The sequence below is a fragment of the Polypterus senegalus genome, chromosome 2 (genome assembly GCF_016835505.1).
Source record: "Polypterus senegalus isolate Bchr_013 chromosome 2, ASM1683550v1, whole genome shotgun sequence".
NCBI lineage: Eukaryota > Metazoa > Chordata > Cladistia > Polypteriformes > Polypteridae > Polypterus > Polypterus senegalus.
The window spans coordinates 160,192,770-160,215,473 of NC_053155.1; the positions used below are offsets into that span (position 1 = coordinate 160,192,770).

The following is a 22,704-nucleotide window of genomic DNA, read 5'->3' on the forward strand; positions in this document are numbered from 1 at the left end:
CATGGCGACTTTGATATCTGACCACTTCTTTTTTTATTTTGAGATCTGTGCGACTTTCTCAACTTCCAAGTATTTCTGACACTCTGTATCACTTGATCAACTTCCACTTGACATTTATACCACTGCTTAAGCCAACAAATAGTACGTTTTTCCTTGCCCCCACTTAGCATTTGCTGAAATTCTGTTCTATCACATGCCTCTGTCATTGTCTTTTAACCAAACACTGAATGAGGAAGGTGATATTTATATTGATATACATATTAAAATATGCAAAATTCTGAGAGGAGTTGGGGTGCGACAGCAGACGCATGCACATGCATTTTTTTCCCATATTGACAGGAATTTAGGGAGCTGAAGTGAATGGAAATTGGCTTACGCATGGTTTTGTGCATCTGAATTTTTTTGTGTGTACGCACATTTCTATTTTTGTCTGTAAGCAATTGTTTAAGTGTGAGTTCCATGTACGCTGTTATGCATGAGGCCCCAAGTCTTTAACTCAAAGTCAAGGTTAATGAAGTGAATTTTCAGGCTTATGTAGGGCTCTTTTGTCCTGATTGACCAAAGATCAGTTGTGCATGTGAAAAATTACATGTCTTTCAGGTCTTCCAGCAACCGTTTGCAGCACTGCTCATACATGGCAACTTGGGAAAAATATGTATGGGATAGAATCTGGTATGATTTATCAAGTCTGTTGATAAGGTACACAAAACCTGTGGGTAATGGTTAATGGCTTGCATTATTTCTTTTTTATGTTGGGACCTGGGCTTGTATGGAGATGTGCACTGAAAACATTTGGAAATGGATGGCTACTTTAGACATAATTCAGATTTTGTTTTCAGTATGGCCATGCTGCTTACAAAATTTTGTGAACAGCACTCTTCATACTGCTTTTAATGACTGTTTTAAAGGTTGAACAGGCTTGTTGTGTTTCCTTTCAAAGAAGCCACCTCCACATATGATTTACAAAATACCTGAGTATGTAAATGGTTTTGCCGTTTAAAGTACTGCCATACGACAGATTTGCTAGCTCATTTGGGGTCCAAATCATCTGCTTTTAAGCCAGAATTTTCGGTCTCAGCTATACCCATAGTGTCGCTGCCTTTACCAATAAATGACGGGCACTGAGCTTCTGTTATGTTATATGTGTAAGAGGCACAGTTGTTTGTAATAAGTGGCAGCAGCATTAAAGAGTCTCTACTCTTAGCCTATTAGTTTGTAGTTCAGTCAATTACCTAATTTACTTACAGCTTAAGTTTATTGCAGCTATATTGTATATTTGATGCAGCAATAGGTTCACAGCAGAAATGACTTGTCACAAGTATGATAAATTGTGCAAATAATCATTCAGCCTTAATAGAGAGAATAGAACCTAACAAGAAAGAAATGCCTGTCTACAATAATGCTTTTAATTAAGTTTTAAATATAGTTACAGTATAAGATGTTCTGATATTAAGGAAGAGACAGTTCCGGAGTTTTGAGGCCATAACAGAGAAGGCTCTATCCCCTTTTGTTTTTAATCTAGTGTGTAGAATAACAAGCAAGCACTGGTGAGAAGATCTAAGAGGTCAACCTGTATGATAAAACATACTTTAAAATATACTGCAGCCAGACAATTCAGAGGTTTATAGGTTAAATTAAGATCTTGAAATTGATTCTATAACTAACTGGCAGCATGAGGCTAAAATAGAGGTGATATGACTTACACCTGTTGAGGAGCATTTTGCACTAGTTGAAGCCTAGACAGACTGGCTTTGCTAAGAGCAAGGAATTAAAATAATCCAACAGTGAAGTAACAAATGCATGAATTAACTTCTCAGTGTTCCCGAAACCCAGTATACACACATATATATATATATATATATATATATATATATATATATATATATAGATACATATATATATATATATATATATATATATATATATATATAGATATATATATATATATAGATATATATATATATATATATATATATATATATATATATATATATATATATATATATATATATATATATATATAGATAGATAGATAGATAGATAGATAGATAGATAGATAGATAGATAGATAGATAGATATATATATATATAGAGAGAGAGAGAGAGAGAGAGAGAGAGAGAGAGAGAGAGAGAGAGAGAGAGAGAGAGAGAGAGAGAGAGAGAGAGAGAGAGAGAGAGAGAGAGATATATATATAGAGAGAGAGATATAGAGATATATATAGAGAGAGAGAGAGAGAGATATAGAGATATATATATATATATATATATATATATATATATATATATATATATATACATGGCCGGCCGGACGCCTTCAGGAGGACGTGAGGAGGGCTTGTGCCTCCTCCAGACCGCGAGGGGTCCGTCCTGGTTCTTTGGGAGCCACGGGTCGAGTGCATGGAAGCCCTCCCCTGTAGGGGCCGGTGGTTACCGCCAGGCGGCGCCGATGCCGGTTCATCCCGTGTGGCCCTCGGCCGGGGATGGAGCCCGGCCGGGACGCCTTAGAGGACCGGAGGAGGGCGTGTGCCTCCTCCAGACCGAGTGGGGGCGTCCGTCCTGGTTAGACAGGGGGCCTCGGGTACAGGGCTTGGAAGCCCAGCCCTGTAGGGACCCGTGGCCACCGCCAGGCGGCGCCTGTGCCTGTTATTCCGGGAGCCCGGCACTTCCGCCACACCAGGAAGTGCGGGGGGAAGACGACCGGGGAGACACGGACGGCTTCCGGGTGCGCAGCCGGCACTTCCGCCACACAGGGGTGTGGCCACCGGGTTAAGTGCCGGGAAGCAGCTGGAGCCCATCCGCTCCCATAGGTAGCCGCCTCCAGTCAGCGGTGGAAGTCGGGAGGAAGCGGACTGAGCTATATATATAGATATATATATATATAGATATGTGTAGATATGTTTATATGTATATGTTTATATGTGTGTGTGTGTATATTATATATATGTATATGTATATATGACAGCAACACTCAGAACATTGACAAAACAATTACATTGACAATCATCTTACGTTATTTTTAAAATGTTTCCTTTTCTTTTTAATAACTTCTTTAACACACTACTTCTCCGCTGCGAAGCGCGGGTATTTTGCTAGTCTATATATATAATTCACTAAGACAATGGCAAGCAAGACGCATAATTGCTAAGGAAGGAACAGAAGGTAAGGAAGGTAAAGAAAGTAATTGTTAGCTAGAGAAAGGGATGTTAGCTAGCGGGCTGGCACGGCACATGATGATGTCATCAGGCTGAGTCAGCACCGGCTTGCTTGGAATATATTATTACAGCAGTTCACAACACGACCAGCTTTGAACTGAGTGCTTGACTACTGTCATTATTAACTTGAGAAAAAGCGATCACAATCGAATCGAAATATGAGAGTGGTGTTCGTGCGACTGATCTCGATAATATGTACAGCATGTCGAAATCCACCATTTTGACAATTTTACAAAGAAAAGATTTCCATAAGGAGGCTCCTTCTAAACAATAACCACCTTCCGTTTCATTCTCCTCCTCCCTTCCTGCAGTCCAAAGATGTCAAATTAAATGGTGTGTACAGTAGTTGTTTCTGTTAGGCTAGGCACTTTTTATAACTTCTTGGTTAGTACATTAGAAAAATTATTGGTGTTTTGGTAAATTATGCACATTATACAACCCTTTTTTATTATGAAAAGGTTAAGTAAGTGTTGCTGTGCTGGATGTTCAGAGCGCATTATAGGTATTTCTATTATTTCTTACAGGAAAAATAGTCTTGACTAACAACCAACTTGAGTTACAACCAGCCCTCGCGAACGAATTGAGTTCGTAAGTCAATGGTCCACTGTATATATATATATATATATATATATATATATATATATATATATATATATATATATATATATATATAGTGACATGTCTTGCCATTGCATGGGCTATAGGGAAGGGAAGCAGTGTTGGGGTGGAGTCTTGGGGGAACACTGTTTGTAAGGGCTTGGGGCACCTCCCTAGAGAGAGATGAGTGACAGGGATGAATGGAGCGTGATAAAAAGGGGTGGTGTGGCCGGAAGGGTGAGTTGGAAAAGCTGGAGAAAGTGAGGGGAACAGCATAAGGTGTAAAGAAAGGAAGTAACTGTTTTTAAGAGAGGTAAATAGGATGAAGGTGATTAGTCTTTGTTATTTTGGAGGTGTCCCCGTGACCCAGACAACGGGCGGCTGTAGGGCACCGTTTATATCGCGGCATATTGAATAAATAAACCAGTCGGCATTTGGAAAACTTCCCTGGACAAGCGGCTCCCGAGTGTGTTTATTCGACGGACGTCACTATATATATATATATATATATATATATATATATATATATATATATATATATATATATATATATATATATATATATATATATTGTACATGTGTGTGTATGTATTAGTGCTGGGTGGTATATCGGTTCATACAGAAGACCGTTTTTTATTTTTTTTATGATATGGATTTCAAACTCTTATACCGCAACACAAACTTTTGCCGAAAAAAAGGAGTTACGTCCGTCGCCTGGAGATAACTTTAGTTTTAAAAGGTCAGATTTATAAATACTGTTTCTATACTACAAGCCAAGTTATACTTGTTTTGTTTTCAATACTGTGTAATGTACCTGGGTACTGTGTAATAGTGTGACGACATGTTGACTTTATTCTCGTAATCTGTCATTAAATCTCTCTCTTAGACCATCGTAAAATGAATATTTAATTTACTAGATTCTCTCAAACCCCGTCATAAGTTATATAGCACATTAAATGCTTTCTGTTAAGTGATTCTTAAACTGACTTCTTCTTGCACTAAGAGGAGGCGCTGGCAGTGATCGCTGCACAGAATACATTCACTTCATGATCTTCCTGCTCTCTGAACATTTAGAATGCTAAGATAAATACTTAATATAATTTTCATGGTGAAATGCATTAAAGCATGCATTAATCATATGGGGGCACGGTGCCGTGCCTGCCTTGCATTTGCATGTTTTTCTGGTGGGTTTACTCTGTGTGCTTCAGTTTCCATTTAAAGTCATGTAGAATGTGGGTTTTTTTTTGTGCTATATTGACCCTGCTAGTGTATGATTTGCTTGTATTCATCCCGCGATGTGCTGGGGACTCGTTCAGAGATAGGCGCAACACTGAATTGATGGCATAATTAAACATGTATAACGAAGATATTTTTAAAGTTCTGAACACTCCGTGGGCTAAGTTTATAACTAGTTTTAATTTCACAAAGATGTTTATCGTGTGGTGATTGGTTATGTGGTGAAAGAAAAAGGAAGGAAGGAAAAAAGAACTGGGATTTTTTGTCAGATAGAGACAGCATGCATGCAATAAAGATAGCTCAGAAAAACATGCGTTGAATTCTGTGTTTGGTCTCCGACCAGCAGATCAGAAACCCAACATTTGCACAATATTTAAGTTAAACATGTGAGATAGCTATTCATACATCCAGTTTTTTGGAGCCTCGTCACACCTGCCATAAAGTTTTCTACACCTGGGGACCCCTTACTGCGAGGGAGCAGCACTACCGCCTCACTACCGTGCACGTGTAATACCTGCTTTAATGCATTTCATCATGAAAATGATATCAAGTATTTATCTTAGCATTCTAAATTTTCAGAAAGCAGGGATATCATGAAGTGAATGGATTCTGTATGGTGATTGCTGTCTTCTCTTAGTGCGGAGGAAGTCAGTTTAAGAAGCGTAGTGATTAACCACTGGGTCGGGGAACGTAACACAAAGCATTTAATGTGCTGCATTAATTTATGACAGGGGGAAATTAAGTAATTGATTAACATTGATTTTAGGAAGAAGTTTAGTTTACGACATTCTACTTTAATTAAGAAGTAAACTATGAGAATAAAGTGGAAATGTCGGCTTTAATCTCAACATAAATGGCGAGAATAAAGTGGAAATATTGACTATGTTCTCGACATATAGTTTGTTTTTTATTCCCAGTATAGCTTAGCTTGAAGCAAAGTCCATATTAATGCAGTTTGCCTAAATGATGGTTCAGCTGGTAAAGATGACATCACCAAGTTGCACTTGTTTTACTTTATTTTAATTTGGTGAATACTGTGTAATGCACCTGGGCTTGAAGTCTTGAAGTAATAGTGCAACTATCAGTAATAATACTATTATTGATTTTATTGTTATTATTTATTAGTTTAAATATTATGCAGTTTAATGATGATAAAGTTGTTTAAAAAGTCACTTTAATGTGTCAGTGGACAGAGATTGTTAACATTAACAGAAAGTGTAGTTGGTTTACAAAAAATATTTACTATTTATTCCTTTTCTAAGACATATTCGGTGCAATACAATTTTTGACAAGCACTTCTGGATATTTTACCAAGTCTAAATGCCTCTTTGTATGGTTGAAAATATGTTGTCAAAATTATAGTTTGTTTTTGCAAAATGTGTTCAATAAAAAGGTTCTATATTTTGACTGCATCTGTCATGCAATGTGATACCTTCCCCATTAGTTCCACCCCCTTGAAAACTATCACTTTATGGGGCAATGCAAAACTGTAGTAATACTTGTGTGCACATTAAAATGTTTTTTTTTTTGTACAATGTACAATACTCTTGACAGTGGAATAGGTTATTCTTAGCCAGTAATTGCAGTGGAAAATGTGGTTAACATCCACTCATGCATGGGGAAAAAAATACCGTTGAATACCGTGAAACCAGGATAATTTAGAAAAATACCGTGATATAGAATTTTGTATATACATACACAAACCAAACTTACTTTTCTAATTTCTATATTGTTCTCAAGGCACAGAACTTGGGAAATAACCCATCACTTATTTAGCCCAAAAGTCCAATTAAGAACAGAAGCTGGTTGGAACAAAAACTTGCAGCCACAGTGTGCTCCCGGTACCAAGGTTGGGAAACACTGCACTAAGAGAGTGCACAGAGGCAAAAAATTAAATCTTTCACATTTGTAATCTTCTTAAACCTATTTTGCTTAACCCCCTCAATCCAAGTTAGTATCCGCAGCTGCCGGCCATTCTGGGATGTTCTACACTTAAATCGTGCATATAAGGCACATCTGTTATTCCCCTGGAGGTGACAGACACTCAAGCTTTTTACACAAATGAGCTAGGAATTAAAACACAGATGCTGTGCAGCAGCAGGACTAACGTCTGTGCCAACATGCAATACAAGGCAAGATGCTGCAGGTTTTCAATCATGTATACAGAATGGTATTATCATACATGATCCAAAAATCTACAGTAAGTGTAACCCCCACAGTTGTACCATCTGTGTGGACTTAACCTGCTCAGTTGCTATGAATTATATGAAGAGAGTACTAATCTTCTGTAATAAAACAGACGCACATACTTTGTACCTACCTTCACGAATATCAGTGGTACGTTTACTTCTGATAAATGTTGAAGATTTCACTGCATCACCAACGCATATATTGCTATTTTTCAGTGCTTTCACAGTATTATCCACCTATTGAAAAAATGGTACCTTTTAAGACCAATGCAAGGTTACAAAATACAACAGAAACAATTTATACTTTCAGACCATAGTGTCTCAGAAATTTGATTAAGTCATAATAATGAACAATATATTCCACTTTATTTAGAATACCTGTTTTACAAGCTACACATCCACACTAATATTACACAAATAATCAATTTTCTGAAGTTGGGGTAAACATACACAGTCTAAAAACAGAACTTACAGTATCTAGTCTTGATATACATAAGAAGAGAGCATGGAGCAGTAGTGTACCACCTATATCTACCATTAACAGGTGATAAAATACTCAAATGTATTCTTCATTTAATGTTAAACTCAATAGTCCTAACAAATCTAAACCATGAAAGAAAAAAAATTAAGGAAAAACAACTCCGCCTCAAGCCACCACCTTATTGTGGTGGAGGGGTTTGCGTGTACCAATGATCCTAGGAGCTCTTTTGTCGGGGGCTTTATGCCCCTGGTAGGGTCACCCAAGGCAAACAGCTCCTAGGTGAGGGATGAGACAAAAAGCCACCTATGATTAGTACGAAATTTGCATGGTGTTTACCCTTGCCCGGACACGGTTCACCAGGGCCCCCCTCTAGAGACAGGACTGGAGGTGGGGCTCGATGGCGAGCGCCTGGTGGAGGGGCCTGTACCCATGGTGCTTGGCTGGGCACAGCCCGAAGAGGCAAGGGGGGCCCCCCTTCCCATGGGCTCACCACCTGTAGGAGGGGCCAAAGAGTGTGGGTGCAGTGCGAGTCGGGTGGTGGCTGAAGGCTGGGACCTTGGTGGTCCGATCCTCAGCTACAGAAGCTGACTCTTGGGATATGGAATGTCATCTCCCTGAAGGGGGAAGGAGCCTGAGCTAATGCGCGAGGTCGAGAGGTTCCGGATAGATATACAGTAATCCCTCCTAAATCGCGGGGGTTGCGTTCCAGAACCCCCCGCGATAGATGAAAATCCGTGAAGTAGAAACCATATGTTTGTGTAGTTATTTTTATATATTTTAAGCCCTTATAAACTCTCCCACACCGTTAACATTATTAGAGCCCTCTAGACATGAAATAACACCCTTTAGTCAAAAGTTTAAACTGTGCTCCATGACAAGACAAAGATGACAGTTCTTTCTCACAATTAAAAGAATGCAAATAGATCTTCTCTTCAGGAGCAGAGAATTTCAGAGAGAGAGAGAGAAAGAGAGAGAGAGAGCTCGCAAAGAAAAACAAACAATCAAAAAATCAAAACGTGTGCTTTTAAGTTTGCCGCGGCATTTTTTAGAGGAGCGTCAGTATCTTCTAAGCAAACAGCCCCTCTGCTCACATCACCTCCGTCAGGCGCAGAGAACGTCCAAGAGAGAGAGAGAGCGAGATTAAAGCAAACCATCAAAAAATCAATAAGTGTGCTTTTGGAAGCGGCATTTCTTAGAGGTGTGTCCGTATCCACTAGGTAAACAGCTTCTGTGCAAACAGCACCTCTGCTCACAGCCCCTCCGTCAGGCGCAGAGAATGTCAGAGAGGGTGAGATAGAGGCAGAGACAAGCAAACAATCAAGCTCCGCGCGGGACGCATATCTTTAAGCATTGAGGAGTTTTAGTTAATATGTAATACATGCTCTGATTGGGTAGCTTCTAAGCCATCCGCCAATAGCTTCCCTTGTATGAAATCAACTGGGCAAACAAACTGAGGAAGCAAGTACTATAAATTAAAAGACCCATTGTCTGCAGAAAGCGGCGAACCAGCGAAAAATCCGTGATATATATTTAGATATGCTTACATTTAAAATCCGCGATAGAGTGAAGCCGCGAAAGTCGAAGTGCGATATAGCGAGGGATTACTGTAGTCGGGCTCACCTCGACACACAGGGTGGACTCTGGAACCAATCTTCTTGAGAGGGGCTGGACTCTCTACCACTCTGGAGTTACCCCCGGTGAGAGGCGCCAAGAAGGTGTATTCCCCCTGATCTGAACCAGATTGGTGTTTTGTTATTGGACTCCTGTGCTCAGCAAGGAATGTCCATAATGAACACCATGTTCAGACATGGGGTGTCCATATGTGCAACTGGCACCAGGACACCCTAGGCCTCAGTTCAATGATCAACTTCATGGTCGTGTCGTTGGAATTGTGCCCACGTCTTGGACACTCGGGCCAAGAGTGGGCTGGAGCTGTCAACTGACCACCACCTGGTGGTGAGTTGGCTTCAATGGTGGGGGAGGATGCTGGTCAGGCCTGGTAGGCCCAAACGTATTGTGAGGGTCTGCTGGGAATGTCTGACAGAGTCCTCTGTCAAAAGCAGCTTCAACTTCCACCTCTGGCAGAACTTTGACCACATCCCGAGGGAGGTGGGGGACATTGAGTCCAAATGGGCCATTTTCCGTGCCTGTATTGTTGAGGCGGCTGACTGGAGCTGTGGCCCTAAGGTGGTCGGCGCCTGTTGTGGCAGCAATCCCCGAACCTGTTGGTGGAAACCAGCAGTGAGGAATACCATCAAGCTGAAGGAGGAGTCCTATAGGACCCTTTTGTCCTGTTGGACGCCGGAGCCAGCTAATAGGTACCGGTAGGACAAGCGGAATGTGGTTTTGGAGGTTGCTGAGGCAAAAAGTCAGGTGTGGGAAGAGTTTGGGGAGGCCATGTATAACGACTTCTGGATGGCTTCGAGGAGATTCTGCTCCAACATCCGGCGTCTCAGGAGGGGGAAGCGGTGCAGTGTCAACACTGTGTATGGTGGGAATGGTGCGCTGCTGACCTCGACTCAGGACGTTGCGAGTCGGTGGAGGAAATACTTTGAAGATCTCCTCAATCCCACTAACACGCCTTCCAATGAAGAAGCAGAGCCTGGGGATTTGGAGGTGGGCTCTCCCATCTCTGGGACTGAGGACATCGAGGTGGTCAAAAAAAACTCCTTGGTGGCACGGCCCTGAGGGTGGATGAGATATGCCTGGAGTTCCTCAAGGCTCTGGATGTTGTAGGACTGTCTTGGTTGACACGCCTCTGCAACATCGCATGGACATCGGGGACAGTGCCTCTGGATTGGCAGACCGGGGTGGTGGTCCCCCTCTTTAATAAAGGGGACCGGAGGGTGTGTTTCAACTACAGAGGGATCACACTCCTCAGCCTCCCTGGAAAAGTCTATTCGGGGGTTCTGGAGAGGAGGGTCCGTCAGATAGTTGAACTTCGGATTCAGGAGTGGTTTTCGTCCTTGTAGCTGAACAGTGGACCATTTCTGAACCCTTGGCAGGGTCCTGGAGGGTGCATGGGAGTTTGCCCAACCAGTCTACATGTATTTTGTGGACTTGGAAAATGTGTTTGACTATGTCCCTCTGGGAATCCTGTGGGGGGAGCTCCAGGAGTATGGGGTACCAGACCCCCTGATAAGGGCTGTTCGGTCCCTGTACAGGCTGGTCCAGATCATCTGGATGACTTTGATTTATGCGGGGATGATTCCAGTTCGGCATGAAGACGATTCTTCATGTCGTCAGTTCGCACACTTCTCGATGGTCCAGGATTTTTCGGGCGATTTTCTATGTAATAAACTTAATAAGTTATAGCATAATGAAAATTTCATAATTAGATCTGGACCACGCTATACAACCGGTGTCAGAGATTGGTCTACATTGCTGACAGTAAGTCAAACCCGTTTCCAGTGGGAGTTGGACTCCGCCAGGGCTGCCCTTTGTCACCGGTTCTGTTCATAACTTTTATGGACAGAATTTCTAGGCGCAGCCAGGGTGTTGAAGGGGTCCGGTTTGGTGGGCTCAGGATTGGGTCACTGCTTTTTGCAGATGATATTGTCCTGTTTGCTTCAGCAGACCGTGATCTTCAGCTCTCACTGGATCGGTTCGCAGCTGAGTGTGAAGCGGCTGGGATGGGAATCAACACCTTCAAATCCAAGACCATGGTCCTCAGCCGGAAAAGGATGAAGTGCCCTCTCAGGGTTGGGGGCGAGATACTGCCCCAAGTGTAGAAGTTCAAGTATCTCAGGGTCTTGTTCATGAGTGAGGGAAGAATGGAGAGGAAGATCGACATGTGGATCGGTGCGGCGTCCGCAGTGATGTGGGATCTTTATCGTTGTCGTGGTAAAAAGGGAGCTGAGCCGAAAGTCAAAGCTTTCAATTTACCGGTCAATCTACGTTCCTACCCTCACCTATGGTTAATAGCTGTGGGTAGTGACAGAAACAACGAGATCGCTAGTACAAGCGGCTCCGCAGGATGTCTGGGCTTTCCCTTAACACTAGAATTACCACAGCCTACGAAAAAACCCGTAGATCCCGCCCACCTTAAATCCCATCACACCTCTCCCCCAGCGTCCTTTGTCCTGTAAATGTGCCAATAAAAACAAGCTGCCGGCTATTCCATCCCTCCACCGACTTAGAACATGCATGAACTTTTCCCAGTTCATGCCTTGATTGATTATCTGGGAGTGAAGTGGAGTTTTAGAGTGGAAATAATAGATCGTTATTTGGAACACACGCTATGTATGTATGTAGGTAGGTAGGTAGGTACTTTATTAATCCCAAGGGGAAATTCACAAAGGTTCCATCTCAACAGTAATCTGTGTAAACACATTGTTAAAACAGAAACTTTTTCATATTTTAGTAATAAATGTTACAAAATGTAGACATAAACTATAGAATGTGTTAAGCATGAAGTCTAAACATCAAATTAACACTTTCACAAAAGGTTCAAGAATGATACAACAGCTTCTATGGCTTAGTGGTAAGATTTGCTGACACAGAGGGCAGCAGGCTTGCCATGCCTCAAAGACCCAAGTTCGATTCCCCATTGGGGAGAAAGTTTTTTTTTTTTTTTATCTTTTTAACCTCGAACGGACATAAAATTTATAAACTGGTATGCACTGTCAGTTAATGAGATCGTTATATTTTCACGTGGGGTGCTCCTTTTAAAATATTTTTTAACAACTGAGACTGCAATTAACATGAACAAGTGTCTTTATAACTGTTATTTTTAAGATCCATAACACACAGACAGACAGAGCACTGCATAATAGAGAGACAGATAGGCAGAGAAGTCACTAGATATATAAATAAACAGGGAAGGCACATGTACTGAAAGAAAAAAAAAGATTAACATGTGCTGTACTTGCGCTGTTACTTAGAGTCGGATTGGGGGGTCCAGGGGTACGGAGGGAGGCGGGGTGTTAGAGTGCGTGAGCATATTCAGTGCAGCAGGATCAACGCACATGTTGATCTTTTTTTCCTTCAATACATGTGCCTTCCCTGTTTATTTATATATCTAGTGACTTCTCTGCCTGTCTGTCTCTCTATATAAAATCATTCCCGATTATATAATGTCAAAGCCTGATTATATAAAGCCAGTGTTGGAATATATAAACTTATTTTTTAATATATAAAGTCAGTATTGAAATATATAAAAAAATATTCCTGAATACATAAAATCTCCATGCTTGTCATTTCACACACATTAGTGAAAAGTAAACTTTGACAAAAGCCACTCAGAGTCAATTGGGCTTGTGAGGTTCGTCCAAAAATGCGCCCATACAAAAAGAATAAATAAATATAGTGTTGAAAATGCAGGGCACATAACATCATTTTGAATGAATTAACTGAACAGTGGGTTATTTTTTTATATTTTTTTGAAGATGTTTTTGTTAACTTAGTTCATTACGTTGTATTAGGAACTCATTGAGTTTACTAAACATGTGCCTGAGTCGTTTCAATTAATATAATCTGACTTTAAATTTATATATTCAGGAATGAAGTTATATATTCCGATACTGACTTTATATATTCAGGAATGACTTTATATATTCGGTAACGACTTTATATATTCTGAAGCTGACTTTATATATTCAAGTTTTGACTTTATATATTCAGACGCTGACTTTATATATTCAGGAATGACTTTATATATTCCGAAAATCATTGTAATTGCCAGTTTGGCACCCCATAGGCACTGTATAATAGATATATAAAAAACAGCTAAGGGGATAGATATATACATAGATAGGAAGGATATAGGCACTATATGATAGGCAGACATTGAAGCTGCTATATAATAATAAACTTAGTTATTACTATATAGATAGACAGGGAGTTCAGATAGGCAGAGCAGCAAAGGTTAAAAAGAAAAAAAAATAACACTTTCTCCACAACGGGGTATCCAACTCGGGTCTTTGAGGCACGGTAAGCCTGCTGCTCTCTGTGTCAACAAATCTTACCACTAAGCCACGGAAGCTGTTGTATCGTTCCTGAACCTTTTGTGAAAGTGTTAATTTGATGTTTGGACTTCATGCTTCACATATTCTATAGTTTATGCCTACATTTTGTAACATTTATTACTAAAATATTAAAAGGTTTCTGTTTTAGCAATGTGTTTACACAGATTACTGCAGAAACGGAACACACATGAAATGCATGTTATCCAAATAACAATCTATTATGTCCACTCTAAAACTCCACTTCACTCCCAGATAGTCATGATAATAGGCATGAGCTGGGAGAAGTTCGTGCATGTTCTAAGTCAGTGGGGGGATGGAATACCCGGCTGCTTGCAGCTTGTCTTTATCAGCACATTTAGATGATAAAAGATGCTGGCGGAGAGGTGTGAACAGCAATTTAAGGTGGGATGGATCTACGAGTTTTTTAGTAGGCTCTGGTAATTCTAGTGTTAAATGTGTTGATAAGCAGCAGGCAGCCTGCTATCACATCCCCCACCGGCGCACAGTTTTCTCAGCTCAAGTCTGTTTCACTGCATGTCAGTTGCTTGGAGTTGTATAGAGTTAGAAGTCAAGCAAAAATCACAACTTTTATAAATACTATATCGTTATTTGGAACACATGCATTTCATGTGTGTTCCGTGTCTACAACAATCTATGTAAACACATCGTTAAAAAAGAAATGTTTTTCATGTTTTAGTAATAATTGACAAAATGTACACATGAAGTTTATAATGTGTGAAGCCTGAAGTCCAAATATCAAATAAACACTTTTTTTAAAAGGTACAAATAGAACAAGTGTGCTTTTATTCAAAAATATAACTGCAGAAAAAGAACACGCATTAGGATGCGACATTGATACGCATTTACTACAACTGCTTCGGTGGCACAACAGTATCAATTGTTGACTGGTAATCAAAGCTTCACAGGTTCGATGCCCCCACAAAAATTCCGTTTTGAGAAGTGAGCTGCTTGTATTCTTACTGTTTTATAATATAAACATACATTTGATTTCAGTCTGTAACAGCTGGTGTAAATGTATGATACTTGTAAAGGTTAGCTTTGTTTTTTTTTTTTTTTTTTTTTTTAAATTCAGTTTCATTCTCTCAGTCATGATCATACCCTACCCCAGTCTGACACTGCTGTTTTCACAAAAAGACACGCTATAATTGTGACATTAGGTTGTAGGAAGTAAGTAACTAAATCCAAATAAATAACATTCGATCTGGCTCTTATATACAAATTACAGCGACAGCAGCTTCCACCTGCAGTTATAGACTCTTCAGTTCGCAAGCGACTCATCTCGCAAGTGTTTACATCTGGACAGTGTATGTGCCCTAAAAAGAAGTCTGACTGCATTCTTGTACCAATGCTTGTGAACTGAAGTGTCTGCATGCACTTTTCGTAGCATTACATGTGTATTTTTTGAGCATGCCCGTGTCGCTCAAACACAGGAAGTTCTGCAGTGTACTTGTGACTTTAGGCTGTAGGAAGTCAGTAACTAAATCCAAATAAATAACATTCGATCTGGCTTTTATGTAAGTAACATATAAATGTTGATGTACAAGTATAACAAAACAATTGCACTTTTATTCAAGACGAAGAAAAAAGAAAGGAAGTTACAGTAGGCGGTTGATACAGCTTGCGTGGTGCAATGCTAAAAACTGCTGATTTCCGTTCCGTGCTATATAAAATCATCACATTCAAATATTAACAGTTGCGGAAGCTGCTATCACTCTACTTTGTATATAAGAGCCAGATCGAATGTTATTTATTTGGATTTAGTTACTGCTTAGTTACCGAAGCAGTCATAGTAAATGCGTGCCAATGTCGCACCCTAATGTGTGTTCTTTTTCTGCAGTTATATCTTCTTATATAATATGCTATCATGGCTGTTCATTTGTCTGTCCAGGATTTTAAATCACCTGTAGCGCGCAAACCATTAAACCTATTGACCTAAAGTTTGATACACCTATATTACGTGACGTCTGCTATCCACTTTTGGGGTAATGATTTTTATTACTCTTTTTATTTTTATTTTATTGTAGAATCAACTCTCGGCAGTGCACAAAAGGGCAGCTGTGCGGCGCATGCGTACGTGCATCGCTCTCATTCCCTACCACTTTCGCGGTCACTTCCCCTACCTCTTCATAATTTTTAATCATTCTTGAAGCAGATTGTGGTGCTTAAGTGAAAAATTAAGAAAAACGTACTAAGTAACTGCAACACAAAAACTAACTTAATCATGTTTAACGCGAAAAGATGCAGATGAAAGAAGAGAAGCAGTCGGCGGGTAGGGTGGAGGAAAGAAAAGCTTCTCAGAAAGCAGTAAGTGCATCAACCTCTGAGCAAACAAATGCTAAACGTACAGAGAGAGAGTATGAAAACTAGGAATACTCAAGTCAAGTGTATTCACTGTACTTTATCATACAGTGTGCCATTACTGGTTTTTGAATAAAAGTGCACTTGTTCTGTTAAATTTGTACCCTTTGTGAAAGTGTTTCTTTGATATTTGGACTTCAGGCTTCATACATTATAAACTTCATGTCTACATTTTGTCAATTATTACTAAAACATGAAAAAGGTTTCTTTTTTAACCATGTGTTTACTGTACATAGATTGTTGTTGACACGGAACACACATGAAATGCATGTGTTCCAAATAATGATATAGTATTTGTCAAAGGTGTGATTTTGCTTGACTTCTCATTCTATAACAACTCCAAACAACTGACACGCAGGTAAAAAGAATTGAGCTGAGAAAACTGTGCGCCGGTGGGGGATGTGATAGCAGACTGCTTGCTGCTTATCAACACATTTAAAGGACAAAAGACGGTGACGGAGAGGTGAGAAGTGATTTAAGGTGAGATGGATCTACAAGTTTTTTTGTAGGCTCTGGTAATTCTAGTGTTAAAGACAGGGTGAGAAGCTTGGTCATCAGGGTGGAGCTCAGAGTAGAGCCACTGCTCCTCCGCATCGAGAGGAGTCAGGTAAGGTGGCTCGGGCGTCTGATCAGGATGCCTCCCTGGTGAGGTGTTCCGCGCATGTCTAACCGGGAGGAGGCCCCGGGGAAAACCCAGGACACGCTGGAGGGACCTATGTCTCTCGGCTGGCCTGGGAACACTGGGATTCTCCCAGAAGAGCTAGTAGAAGTGGCCAGGGAGAGGGAAGTCTGGGCATCTCTGCTCAAGCTGCTGCCCCGGCGATCAATCTCAGATAAGCAGAAGAGGGTGGGTGAGAAACAAAAGCGAACATCTAACTAGGCAGAACAAACAGCGGAGCAAATTTGGTTGTCCAGCTAACAGTTAAATCCTGAACTGTGTCTCACAGCTACTAACCACCTGAACTCCATAAAAAGAGTTCCGCAAACACAAACATATGAAAATGAACCCTTTGCTAAAGGGTAATATCGATCATTCCTGTCTGTCGAGGGCATGTTTATAGGCTGTGTGTCCTGTATTACTTACAGTTTTAGTAAAAACAGCTTCAACTACTAAAAATGCAAATCTAATTTAAAGTTGGTGGGAAAAACTTACAAAATGGAGGACCATGTTAGAAACATCATAGACATTAGGGAGCATGTGCTAATTACAGCTAGATTAGGAAAAGTGAAAACTGAATTGACTCAGTTTGTTTAGATAATTTGGTCATGCATGGACTACAGTGGAATCTGTGCCGTGGAATCGCACACACACAAACACAAAAAAAACTGTTGTTAAACCTACTTTGCCTCAAAATAGTGGATGAATAGCATATTATTGGAATGTAACTGCTTACAGTTAACAAAAGCTGTTAATTCCTGCTACTTCAGTATGAGGGCAGTAAATTGCTCTAATTACATTAGAAGAACCAGGCAACTCCTGCAAATTATATTTTCAAGTTGGCACTCATATCATACAAAAACTGAATGTACTGCCTCGCTGGTCAGTTAATGGCTCCCAGCACAGCAGGCATAATGCAGTGAAGCTTAACTGAGATACTGCTGACCTGTTGGCCAGTTCCCCAAGAAGTGACAACAGGTAACAGATAAAAACAGATGAAAAACCAAAAAAGTTCTTCAGTGCAAATACACAGCCTTGACCCTCTTAATAGGAAATAAAATCCAGTCTGTGCATCAAATTCATTGTTTCTGATAGGATGTCATCATTTCCCAGTTTCTCTGAAACGTTGTCTATTTGTGGTTCTGAGTTGCCATAAATATACACACCTTCCCCCATAAACTTTTCTTTTATAAATCCCAGTGTTTGCTGGGAAGTTGCATACACAAATTTCAAGCCATTTTAAAGACTGAAGTCTAATCGGAAATTCCCAAAATCATCAGCACTAGTTTGGCCACAGGGTGAGTGGGTAACAGTGAGAAGGACGACAAAGAAATCAGAATTTCGTCCACCGACACCCAATTTAGACTCAGCCAATACTGAGTAGCACATTTGTAGAGGCTGAGAACAAGAAAATGCTCATAATAGGTGATCCCATAATGTGTAATACTACAATTAAAAATTATGTTAACCAAGCAATTAAAATAAAACGTCTCTCTGGCAAAGATATCCAAAACTGAGGCTAAAATGGAGTTCCTTGTCAAGGAAGTACCCATCTTATTGCACCATGTTGGCACTAACAATATCACTTAGGAGCAATCTCAAGTATTAGTAAAGAAATTCATATGTTTGTGTACCAAAGCAGAAATAAAATGTGTGAAATTATGAATATGTCCTTTCCAACATGATATAGAAGGAATGTGGTCTTATAGAAGCGATTGAGGGATATCTTATTAAGATCCCACGGAAAGGTGACGTCAGTAATTGTGCTAATTATAGAGGGATTACACTCCTAACCAAACTAGGGACTGTATTCAACACGATCATTCTGAACAATATCGAAGAAAAGGCTAGCAGCAAACAGACCTTAGAAAGAGCACATGCTGCACAAATCCAATCATAACACTTCATGTCACTGTAGATCAGTGGAGTGGAATTCTCCTTCAAACAGCAATATTGAATATGACAAGGCATTTGACAGGATGATGCTCTGGAAGCTGGCACACCATAATAACTGAGAAGTTAAGTTTCTTGACATCATCAGGAATTTGTATACAGGCTTAATCTACAGAGTAATCCATGGAGGTCTATCCACTCACACATGCATTTTAAGTAAGGACTGAAGTCAGGAAAGGAGGTTTACTATGTCAGTTTGTGTTTCGGTTTGTGATCAACTGGATCATGAAGGCATCAATAACACAGAGGAGAGAAGAAATTAATTCTAGTAGGAACTTCACACACAACTTCATGAACTGGCTTTTGAAGATGAAACGTCTATCAGGGATGCAGAAATCCAACGCCCGACTCATCCGACACGGGTAAATTGACCGCCGTTGGACAAGCGTGTTTTTCTGGTTTCAGATGTCCACAGAAAAGTGCAAGTTTATGGAGAAAAAAGAATTATATGTGATGTGCAGGGCACATTGTTACCACTACTTTCAAATTTTAAACATTTGGGTATGTACTTTGTGCGGAAAAAGTCTACTTAAGCATGTTCTTCATGTCTCAAATTGGTTTAAATATTGTTTACAAAATAAGGCTGATTTATCAAAAGGGAAGCACTCTTATGGTCTTACATAAGTGTTTTACCCTACTATTTACACACTTGGAGATGCGGCCATTTTTTTTCATGCCGGCATTACGATGTAATCTGATGGTTTTTCATTATAATCGATAACTTTTATATACAGTATTTTTGATAAAACCTAATGTTTATACATAAAAATGCGATCATTTTACTTACAATGCAAATGTTTTCACCACATAAAGCTTGTTAGGCAGTTAATCTTTTCTGAAATTTGTGATTTCGCGTAGGTTGTGATATATTGAGGAGTTAAGAAATTTATTGCGTGATAACATCAATTTTGATGAACTGTCTATAGATCGTTTTTGATTAAAGAATTTTTCATATAAAACAAGTTGGTTTTGCGCTGTCAGTTTTTTAAAAATAAAGAAGAAAACATTCTTAACGGTTTCCAAATGTTATGAAATACAGTAATCCCTCGCTATATCGCGCTACGACTTTCGCGGTTTCACTCCATCGCAGATTTTAAATGCAAGCATATCTAAATATATATCACAGATTTTTCGCTGGTTCGCGGATTTCTGCGGACAATGGGTCTTTTAATTTATGGTACATGTTTCCTCAGTTTGTTTGCTCAGTTGATTTCATACAAGGGACACTATTGACAGATGGCTGAGGAATTACCCAATCAGAGCACAAATTACATATTAATTAAAACTCCTCAATGATATACTGTACGATATGCTTCCTGCGCTGCTTCGCACACTTAAAAGCTCTAACAGCCCGTATTGATTTTTCATTGTTTGCTTTTCTCTGTGACTCACTCTCTCTGAGAAATACAGGCAGATACTTATCCATCATGCAATACCATCAGGAAGACGTATGATTGGCCCCATTATCTGCTCCTGACGGAGGGGGTGTGAGCAGAGGGGCTATTTGCACAGAGGCTGTTTGCTTAGAAGATACGGAAGCGCCTGTAAAAAAATGCTAAAAGGCTACCTTCACATTGATCCTTTCATTGCTCCGCTTTATCGCGGTGCTTGCATACTTAAAAGCGCAACAGCCCTATTGATTGTTTACTTTACTCTCACTATCTGACATTCTCTGCTCCTGATGGTGCACCTTGAAGAGGAAGATATGTTTGCATTCTTTAAATTCTGAGAAAGAACTGTCATCTCTGTCTTGTCATGGAGCACAGTTTAAACTTTTGACTAAAGGGTGTTACTTCATGTCTAGAGGGCTCTAATAATGTTAAAAAAAGTATTTAGAAGGTCGTAAACAGGTTTTCAATGCTCTAACTGCGAAAATATTAAATTTATAAATAAAGAATCCTACTTCTTGGAAATCCATTTATCTGTCTGGAGCGGATCAACCGCTATAAACGAGGGTTTACTGTATAACTGTGCGGAGAATATTTATAAACAGTGTGGGAGAGTTTCTAAGAGCTTAAAATATATAAAAACCAAACAAACATATCATCTCTACTTCGTGGATTTTCACCTTTCGCGGGGGGGTTCTGGAACGCAACCCCCACGATCGAGGAGGGATTACTGTATCTATAAAAATCTTCACTTAGACGCGATTATTTTTTCCCCGACAACAATGGTAATATTTACTTCTTTGGAAATGTACCATCTGGCGGAATTTCGAATACGTCATTAGAAATTACCTGTGTAACCCATAATGCACTGCAGTAAGCACATTTTTCTCGCTATATGCGTGTTGCTGGAACTGAAGCAAGTAGCATCGTGGATGAGAAATGGATCGTTTCTTGATTAAAACTGGCACAACAGGCCCTGAAAAACCTGACAATGAGGACAAGAAAAGAAAAACAAAAGCTGAAAGGGACCGCGAGTGTGATAAAAAACGAAAACAGTCTTTTCAATCGCAAATACTCAAAGAGTTTCCGTGGGTAAATGCAGACGACACTGACTCCGTTTTTTGCCAAATTTGCCGTCAGTATCAGTACCGGGAACCATGCAGTTCAGCTCAAGCAGAAATGAACAGCATTCAGCCCATGCTATCTGAGATGGTAAAGACTCTTGGGGGAGAAGATGTTGCAAGACAAAAGTTGAAGAACATGGCAGAAAATGAATCAGGACAGTGTTCTATTATGTAACTGTAATATGTGAAATTGAACTAGTGTAGCTATAATGAAGGCATCGTTTAATAGTGAGATAAAATAAGGGAATCTTTTATATAATGTTCTAAAGCAAGGTGGCAAAATACTACTCCCTGAAGGAACTTTTTTCAGTTTTAAAATGGAAGGCAGTTTTGGCATCAATAAAAGAGATCAGAAAAAATAAAATGTTTCACTTTTATTTGTTTATGGGCAAGTGAATTTAACTGGCGGACAAGTGGATTTTTTAACTTACTTGTCCGTGGACAAGTACAAAAAAATGTTATTTCCACACCCCTGTCTCTACTGTCTCATACATACTAGCAGGTGGAGGAGAACACAAATACAGACACAGCTACCTCTGCTTAAAATCAGCCTCTTTACAGAAGGAACACTAAGATCTTCAATATCAACATAACTATTGATCAAGCCTGATGGAAAGGCTAATCAGAGTATAGCATCAAGTCACTGAAACTTCTGGGATATTGATTTGGTCAGTTAAGTAGCACAGGGGATTGTTAATCAGTTCCAGCTGCTTTGCTGTTAATGAAATTAACAACAGGTGAACTAGAGGGGCAACAATGAGATGACCCCCAAAACAGGAATGGTTTAACAGGTGGAAGCCACTGACATTTTTCCCTCCTTATCTTTTCTGACTGTTTTTTTCACTAGTTTTGCATTTCGCTATGGTCAGTGTAACTACTGGTAGCATGAGGCGAAACCTGGACCCTACAGAGGTTGCACAAGAAATCCAACCTCTCCAGAAATTAAGTTTTTGAAAAAATGGACTAGCCTGCCACATCTTCATTTCACTCTGATTTTAGGGTGTCTACACAATTGAGCCCTCTGTAGGCAGAAAATTTTTATTTCCATTAAAAGACTTGGCATCCTTTTGTTCCTAAGATATTGCCCTGTCGTTATTTGTATAGATATCCAACTTCATATTGAGATCTGATGTATCTAATGTGTTTCTTTAAAGTGTTCTTTAATTTTTGTGAGCAGTGTGTGTGTGTGTGTGTGTGTGTGTGTGTGTGTGTATGTGTGTATATATATATATATATATATATATATATATATATATATATATATATATATACATATATATATATATATATACCAAGCAGTTATATGGGAATAATTTTTTTTTTTTAACAATATTTTCATCTTGATTTTCATTCTACATTTTCTAGGTGTTCTAATTGTTTAATCAATCCATTATTTACTAATTAGTGGGTCTGATGCTAAAGTACTTGCAGCCTTTGATTATTCTGTGTTGTTTGCCAGCATGTCTGCTCTGCTCATTTTTAATTGTCATTAATAAGACACAACAAAGGGGAAAAACTGCA

At 39.7% G+C, this 22,704-nt stretch overlaps 1 protein-coding gene across 3 annotated transcripts in view; it reads right to left on the bottom strand.

Moving 5' to 3' along the window:
- Window positions 1–22,704, bottom strand: part of rnaseh2b (ribonuclease H2, subunit B) — a 112,743-nt gene that overhangs the window by 41,748 nt on the left and 48,291 nt on the right. For all 3 annotated transcript variants that reach the window (XM_039744886.1, XM_039744885.1, XM_039744888.1), the window contains exon 7: window positions 7,366–7,471. In XM_039744886.1, the coding sequence (XP_039600820.1) occupies window positions 7,366–7,471 (106 nt within the window). The remainder of the gene's footprint in view (window positions 1–7,365; window positions 7,472–22,704) is intronic.